Source organism: Natrix helvetica (genome assembly GCF_964273705.1).
Source record: "Natrix helvetica genome assembly, chromosome: 4".
Lineage (NCBI taxonomy): Eukaryota > Metazoa > Chordata > Lepidosauria > Squamata > Natricidae > Natrix > Natrix helvetica.
Window position 1 is genome coordinate 108,857,646 of NC_138550.1, and position 9,315 is coordinate 108,866,960.

General features: G+C 33.9%; 1 protein-coding gene across 4 annotated transcripts in view; it reads right to left on the bottom strand.

Moving 5' to 3' along the window:
* The window catches only part of TSHZ1 (teashirt zinc finger homeobox 1), an 83,029-nt gene that overhangs the window by 62,650 nt on the left and 11,064 nt on the right, over positions 1-9,315 (bottom strand). Inside the window, exon 1 of one of the 4 annotated variants that reach the window (XM_081950790.1) lies at positions 1,885-2,005. The exons of 2 other annotated variants lie outside the window; for them this stretch is intronic. In XM_081950790.1, coding sequence (XP_081806916.1) covers positions 1,885-1,909 — 25 coding nt within the window. In that variant the 5' untranslated portion in view covers positions 1,910-2,005. Of the gene's footprint in view, positions 1-1,762; positions 2,006-9,315 lie in introns of those variants that run through there. One more of the 4 variants, XM_081950792.1, reaches the window with a different exon arrangement.

Below are 9,315 nucleotides of genomic sequence, written 5' to 3' on the forward strand. Positions count from 1 at the left end.
TCCAAAGAATTAAGTATATATTGGAAATCTATGCTTTTAAAACATATTTTAGCATATCCAAACATTTACAGTATTGCTATGTTGAATAACTGAGTTTTCAGTCATCCTACCAGTAGGAGACTTCAAGAGCGAACAACTACATGTTTTTGACTCAGTTTGATATAGAACGCTTGCATAATATAACACAATGACTATTATGTTATATTTAATGCCACCATAATTTCAGATAATTCTCTCTCTTACACAATATAAATATGTTGGGATACTTTAGTAGCGACATGAGTAAAAGCTCAAGCAAACAAAAGCTTCGAGTACACCTCATTTAATGTCTCTCATGGTGATATATTTAAACTATGATTAATTGTATACATGTAAAATTCATATATTATCATTCGATTTGTGTCTCAGCTGTGAACCTTTGATGTCTATGTAGGGTCCACAAAAGGAAACAAGAAGGCATGCTGGCCCTTTAAAACTGAAATGCTTGTTTCTTTTCTATAAGAAAAGTAAATCATACTACAGTGCGTGGAGCTTTGAGAAAGCACCCATCCATTAAAGTTCATGGATCCTCGTTTCCAGATTGTCCCTCCCCTGGCTGTGTCTCAAGTTACAGCCTTGTACAATCCAAGTCTAAATAATATTCACCATGATAAATGACACCATAACTCCGATATCCACAATCAATCTTTGCTTTAAAGATACATCCATCTTCAATAATGTTGATGGGGATTTTGTAAAATGGGAAATGTGACTGTTTTTCCAACCTCCTAACAGTGGGGGAAGGAAAATCTGAATGATGGCTGTCAGCTCACATCTGGCTACAAAAATAAATTAGCCTTATGTAGACAAATGAAAGAACCAGCCCAGACTAGAAAACAGCCACTACTGAGCAATAGCTAATTTATAGGATTTCTTTCTAGAAAGTTCCTAACTGAGGCTTGAATCCCCTTAGCTGTATCTGTAAATGATTTTTGGATGCCATAAATAACATTATTGTGACAGCCAACTATGCATACGGTTTTTAAAGTAATGTGTATACTGTATGTAAGACAGAGAGACAAATATTTCTTTCATTATTATACTTGTTTTACCAAAATACATGTTTACATTTTGCAGTGTATTCTGCATATTTGAGAGAAAATAATTTTCACATTTAAACAGTTAATCATTACCTTGGTTATAGGACCAAATAACATTACAGATATTAACAATTCAATGTAAGTGACACCTTGTTTAAAAAAAACTGATATGATTTTGCTTCTTTTCTATGCTAAGAAAAACACCTACAAGAATTTTGAAAGCTAAACAAATCACCTCATTTGTAAGATGTTATGAAATTCAAACATTAAATTCCATTCAAAAGAAACATTAGCTGTTTGTATTTCAACTTTAGTGTTTGAAATAGCCATGCAAAATGTTTATGAGGTAAACTATTTAAGCAAAAAATCATTCACATACAGAAATTTATTCTGCACTTATATAGTGCCAGAGCTTTTTACAATTCAGCACTCGACTGCATATTTACTCAGAAGTAAACCTTACGATGAACAATGTTGCCTGCTCCATACTATTTAGAGTTTAACTGCGACATTTTACTATACTGATGAGTTTTAGGCCTTGCCTTGCTACAACGAAACTTTGTATTTTTGTTCTTGTATACTATCCATAGCATAAATTACTTTTACGAAGCTATAAGTAGAGATGACAGGAAATCAAGTGGTAGAATTTTTCAGCAACATATCATTGCTAATCACATTCTTACCTAAAGATAAATTAAATTATTTTTTTAGAAAATCAGATGGCAGGACTCTCTAAGGAATATCCCATAGTAGCAATGATGGCTGTAGCTGTAAGGGTTAATTCTGTGAAGGTTGAAGGACTTACAGTAATGCTGTGAAGACAGAAACATCACAGGCTTTCCTGGCAAGAGGCTCAGGGAGGGTAGGAGGGGACTACGAAATGAACTCTCTCAGGCTTTGTCATGTACGTTTCCCAAGGCCCAGCCTGGCCCCTTTGATAAATGACACATGTCATTCTGTCAGAGGCTGACACTGCAGCTGGGAGGGCTAGTGATATATGACTCCACTGAAAAGGAAATCAACTTTTTGGCACTGACTGAGACTGTGCCCTGTGTAAGGATTTTGTTTCTAAAAAAGTGAAAGATAGACTTAAGATTTGGGGAGGGGAGAGTTGAAAAACAGATTGAACGACAGCTTACACTTAATTTATGTAAACTCGGTAATGGTGAAATGTGCTAGCCTGTGATAAATAAAAACTACATTAGTCAATTATTAATCACACTCCAACTTGTAGCCAAAACCCATGACTTAAAGCTGAGGCCTGAGCTGCCTTACAAACAGATAAGACAGTGTTTGATAGATGTCTTGCATAGTGTAATCAGGAAGGAATCAAAGGCTTAGTGGTTTAACCAATGAGAGTATGTAGAAGGTTCTGGAATCTGAGACTGGGCAAAGTGGATAACTGGATTGAAAGCACCCTTTCACAGGGTATACAGTATATCTTTTGACTGCTCTAGAGGAAAAAAAAGAAAAGGGAGAAGCATATCTGACTTTACTTTTAATCTTTTTATTATAAGTACATGGATATCTTGAAACTGCATTCCCTCTTCCTTACCACTACAATGCTAAATCATTTAACTTATGACCATTATTATGGATTCTCATAGTTTCACATATGATCATTTTGCATGTATTACAATTTAAGTATTTTATTTAATCGAAATAGCTGTAGCATAGTCATACAGATTGATTACCCAAAAAAAATGGTACCCCCCCCCCCCAAAAGAAATATTTCCAATCAAGGTGTGGAATCACAGACTGAAGAAGTGAAATACCAAAAAAAGAGAATGAAAACTCCTAAAACCAAATCTTAGCAATAGGTAGAGAAGCTGAATCTTACAAGATACAATGAACATTTCAGAAAGATTAAACCAGTCCATAACTCCAACTTAGAAGGTCCCAGAAGTCAAGAGAAGGCATGCCGTAAACTAACTTTCCCCCTCCTTCTGTTCACATTCTGTTTGCTCCACATGCATACTGTTCACTATTTGGTTTTGTAATGACTGGATAAGGTTTGTATTGTAGTTGCTGAATGTCTGAAATTAGGTGCAAGGTTAATTTTTATGTTTGTTTGAAGTTATGAATGAAAGGGACCCACAAACAGCATCTTGGAACATAACTTGTTCGTAAGCAGAAGAATGTCTGCACTGGGATAGTTTCAACCCTATTAAAGGCCCACACATATATATTTCATCTAAAACAGGTTAATACGATATAGATGCATAAAGATCATGTACAAGATTTTTTAGTATGAGACTTTGGCTAAATGACTAATACCTCACATCTTTGTATATTATAAACCGGCATAGGATTTTTGCATTGGAAAGTTTAGCATCTTATGTAGACAAAGCTATATTATAAATTAAAGTTATATTCACTTTCCTGTTGAAAACAGTGAACAAAAAACAATATATTATTTGAAGGGTGAAATGTAATTCGTATCAGCTGAAGTTTGTAACTCAAGGGTTTGTAAGTAGAGCAATGTTATGCCAAGGTTTCAGTTGGACTGATGTTTTTGCATAACTCTTTTAAGATGGTTTTAGTGTTAACTATCTGACCATTTCTTTTTCTTCCTAGCATTTTTCCCAAAAGTACAGGATACACTTTTTCAGATCAATGAAGTGTGGATCTGGTCAGTGAAGTGTGGATCCATCCAATCCATAGGAACTGACTGACATCACATGCTAAGAGTGACTAATTCACCAAGCTGGCTTTTATGCCTAAGGCAGGACTACAGTAAGCCTCCTGGTTTCTAGCCACTGCGTTATCCACTAAACCAAACTGGCTTTCAAGTATCTGACAAATTTAAGATCCAAAAATTTTAAATCAGGACACAATAAATTATTACTATCAATTGAATTAAATTAATTAATTTATTAGATGTATGTAGCTAACCAATTTTCAAAATGCAACTCTAGTGATGTACAGTTGGTAAGAGCATAGGAGAAAATATAATACAATAAACAAAAGGGAATAGTATCAGGTAACATAAATAACAAAAAATTCAGAATTAACTGAGGCCTACCAATCCATATCTTAATTCAACTTTAATACTAAAAGAGCTTGTCCTGCTTTCTGACCTTACATATAAGGATATAGAACAGGGTCAACAGGTGACAAACTGGCAGCCCGCAGGCTGGATGCGTCATGCACAGGCCATGCCCACCCCAGCTCTGCGAAAAAACATCATGAAATGTCACATGACAGCAATGCAAGGACGCGAGTTTGACACCTGTGATATAGAAGGACAGAAGAGTCAAGGTCAACCAAACCCTCAGGAGTAATGTTTTTTCGCAGGACAGGTTCTGCATCAGAGGCATATCTCTTGCTTCATAAAAAGAACCCATGCCTATTTTCCCAGTTCTCATGGGCTAAGCAGAAATAATTGGAGACAGGCAGTTCTGGAAATACTCTACTTGAAAACTTGGCAACCTAATCATAACACAGATTGAGAATAAGATGAGATGTTCTGGGCAGTAGGTGAACCAATGGATTTTTTTTCCAAGTGTCAATTCTCTTATTTATCTTATGGGTACCCCGAGAACAGTTCAGCAAGAGAGGAATGTCATGAGCCAAAGGAGACAGAACCATAATTCTAAGCTTTCCATCAACTTAATGAACCATTTACCTAAGCACTGTGTGGTGCCCAACAGAAAGGGAAGGAGTAGATTCATTCCCTTAGTAGAGTTGCTGACTATAATAACCAGAATTCTCTGACACATTCATATGGAAAATACCAAATTACAGAAAACTACTTACAATATTTTTTGTAAACATTTGCACTAGCGCTAGTAAGTTGTAGTAGAAGGTTAGACTAATGGCATGACATCTTTGGATACAATTACTATTCAAATAAAAATCAAGCCAGCACTGGGGTTTCTGTTGGCCACACAACCTTACAATTTTTTGACAAACCTATGGGGTTGTTGTGAGAATAAAAATGAAGGGAAACCCACCTTGAGCTTCTGGAGAAAAAGGCAGGAAATATATTCAAGAAATACATAAAAATAAAACATAGATACATGACTGAAATGGCTATACTAGACATGCAAAGACAGTCAGTATAAGCATCTGAATGCCATGTGAGCCAGGAAAGACACTCCTACTTTAATAATTTTATTACAAGTTGGGCTTGTATGTGCATTTCCAAAATTAAAAAAATACCTGTCAAAGGATTTCCTCAATCCTAATAATAGTCTCATTGCTTTATCAAAAAATAAGTTTAACTGAGATGAGAAAGAATTTAGTCCAAAATATACTTTCAATTGTCAAGAATGTTAGATTCAAAAAGCCAGCTGCAAAAGTTTAGTTTATGTCTTCCCTCCAACATTTAGCAAAATAAAGAAATTGTATGCATGCATCCCAGCAAAAATGTGGATTTGATAAAGCATATTTTAATCTTTGGTTAACTCCAAATGATTGATGCTTACCTATTTTGCAATAGCTAAAACTTTGAAGTTATATTATGTAATAATTAAAATCTATTTCTAGAAGGTTTGGGAACAGTAGCAGTACTCTGAAGTAAACCTAATTTACCTAAAATGAAGTACTCTACAAATATCCAGATTCCTGTTTGAAGTACATTCTAGTTCTCTTTGTCCATCATTTTCAAGAATATAAATTGTGCTGCTATCTGATTATATATAAGACTAAAACACTTAACAAGCAGGGCTACATGTAGAAAGCAAAAAGTCAGACACATGAAGTCTGATTTGTTTCTCATGACATCTGGTCTCAACAGGAGGAAGCATCAGGAACATTGGCCCAAATTCAGGAAAGCACTTAAAGCATATTCTTAAATTTAAATACATAAACACCCTCATCTTTAAGTGCTTTCTTGAATAAAGCTTCAACAAGGACCACTTCTTATCATAGGTAGAATTGTATATTTTCAATTGTTTATGAAGCTGCACATATTTTCCAACCAACATCAGAATTATATTTACTTGTCGAGTTTGAAGAGATTAATTTTAAATCGAAAGAATAATATATAATAAGAGAATTATCATTATATTACATGGCACAATTGAACCCTAACAAAAGAATATCAAAAGAAAAGAGTTTCATGTGGTTATTTTAAAGTGGTTGTAGTATTTATTTACATAAGAATTCCAACCATCTGTTCAAACATACAAGGTGCTGTACATATGTTCACAAGCTAATATACCTCCCAAATGGGCTTCGTATATAGCTAATTATACAAACCTATGAACTTTAAAGATGTGGCTACCTTATCTGTAATGTCAAAATCCAAATGACCTTTCAATATTAGAGATTTCTGAATCCTTTTGCTGCCCTCTGGTGACCATGTGGATTTTTCCAACTTAGCTCTAGCAAAACATAAGTTATTTCTTCCTGAGCTCTTGAATGTTACTGGTGGAAGTAAATGCACATAAGACAAACATCAGGACAACTTCTGGATTCTATGCACAACACAACCTATTTTTCATTTTGTTGTGATTCAAAACTGACAGAAGAAACCAGAAGGTGTTGATTTCAGTTTACTGCAGCTTTTATCAGCAAAAATAAACTGTTTATTAGAGGTAAGAATCTTGAAGTCAACAAAAAGAATTCACATTTCTTTCATACCTGCTATGTATAGCTGCAAATTAATTAAATGGAAGGGGGGAAGAACATAGGTAAACCACAATCAAAACAACCTATAACAGTACAAATGAGTCTTTGTAAAAGACAGACACAGAGAAAAATCTAATAAACCACTTACTTGTACTCTTTAATTTCTAGTGTAGTTACTTTCTCAATATGCATGAAATGCAACTTAAAAGGAATATGAGGAATAATATCACATTACATGCAAAATTATGATCCAATTTTCAATTTTAAAATAAAATATATATTTCAAACATATAACAATTTCAAAAATAGTACAAAATGTTTAAATATATTATCAGGATCTTTCTTTAAAAGGTTTATACTTTTGCTTTATGGCCTGTCCTTGATTTGACACTTCCGCTCATCAGAAAGGGATTTATAGAATAATCCTGAAGGTGAGGAACAGACATCTGTCAGGGACTGGCTGAGTTTCACTTTGCGAAATTTAAGAAGGGAGAGAAATCCTGTTAAGCTCTATTTAGTCACCAATACACATCAAAGGCAATAATTAAAGAAGACAGACATCATAAAAATAAATTTATGTAGTTCTTTATCAGACAGAAAGTATTCTAGTGTGTAAATATCTTTTCACACTGAAGGCAAATATAATGATCTGCAAGAGGGAAGGAGATTCTATTGGTGTTTATTTATTGTCTACTTGAAAATAACTTATCTAGTTGGGGAGGTTTTTTTAAGTACAAGTTTAAACCTATCTTTCAAAACCTTTACCATCTGTGGGTACATGAACTATGGATGACCCCAAATGATTTGCACTCTACTCAGAATCCCTTAGAAAGCACGAGAAAAAGTATCATTAAGAATGACTGATGACTGCCAGTCATGGTTGACCTCACCCAAGCTTTGGTCTCTGCCTCAGTAATAAGCTGCCCTTTATTAGCACCAACACTCCATAAAAGGGGTGTGTTTAGTCACAGGATAGTGGCCTCCTAATGCTCATTGCTTGACTTTGTAAGATTGATTAGTGCTCATTTTAACTACCTTCACAGCATATACAGTGGCAGTACCAGACCTTCAGCAGAGTAGATAACTAGCTACAAAACTAAGATTTGGGGCGGAGAATACATGCAGCAAGATTCTGTAAGGAAGAAAAATATAGAAAAATTAGCAGAATTACAGAATATTTATTTTAGCATCAACACTACAAGAGAGGGGACTCTTGAAGTAATGAATATTCAGATTCATTACTTCATCTAAATCAAGTCAAAACTGAAACTATTTTATATATAAATACCACGTGTGTATGTTCTATATACTTGTAATGTGAGAAGTGTTTCAGATATAAAATTTAGGCCCTGATTCTTGACCAGTTTGCATTCCTTGATTCTGTCTTAACAATTCTTAGCCTGTTTTCAGCTTCTTTTGCCTCAAGACTTTTTTTTAGTTTCTGAAGTATTTATGCTAGTTTTTAGTTTTCAAAGTCTGGAGTTCTGTAATAGGTTTTGTGTAGAAGAAAACTATTTCATACATTCTGAAAGCTAACATTCTTGATTCTGATTCTCTTTGCACAATAATGTTCTCCAGGTAAAAACATTTTTGGGAAAAGACAGTAACCAAAAAAAAAAAGTTTAATCTGAAAAAAAGTTTAACCAACTATCTTCTCTCTGATTCCGCACAATCAATCAAATCCAGCTATCCCACCAAAATATCAGAATTATAGTAATTTAGTAAAAAGCCCACAGAATTTCCAAAAACCGAAGTAAAATATGGTTTAGAGCCACTTGGCTGCTTCTTTTTCTAATGTTGTCTATAGGCAGAGTGACTTATGGAACAGAAGCAACAATGGTTTGTCGCTTCTTATATTATGCCAAGCCGTAATTTGCAAAGACTGTAGTACATATTATACTTCAAGTATAGTATGCTTCAGATCACAAGCCATAGTTTACCCATTTAGATATTCTATACTAGAGTACTGTTAATAATCTCTAGTTATAAGTTTAAAAAATAGAGAAAGGTACATAATCACATGACAATGTGTGGAATTACTGAATCACTGAGAAATATAAACACTACCTAAAACTTAAACTATTTTACATGTTTTAAAAATACACAGCATTAAAGCAAATGTTACATAAAGCTCTCTATTTGGAATGAGTCTGACAGATCTCCTGAATGGGAAAGCTGTGTCTCAGGAAACAGGAGGCAAAGACAAAATCCCACAAGACTGAAGAAATGCTGCTATCTACTTTCTAATAAAATGAAATTTTTGCATACCTTCTACAATAATGAAATACAAAACCATATGCATCTATTGAAAAATACCCTTCTATAGTATTAAAAATAAACATGATGGTAAGTTCTTCCATAATTTTTTTTAAAAAATCCTGCTAATATGCTTGCTTTTATTGCTAAATATGTATGCTTCCTTCTATAATTCCTTCATATACATATCTTTATAAAAACAAATGTCAGCATATTATCTTTGGGGGGCAGGGAGAGTATATAGAAATCCAGTTTGTTCAACTAGTCCAGATAATTTATAATAAAATTATTATAGTTATGTTAGTGTGCAAATTTTCCTTTTTTATTTTAAAAGTATTCAAATTAGCATCCATGTGCTATAGTAAAAAATGTTTCTTTTAACTTCAGGTTTGAATCCCTTTGT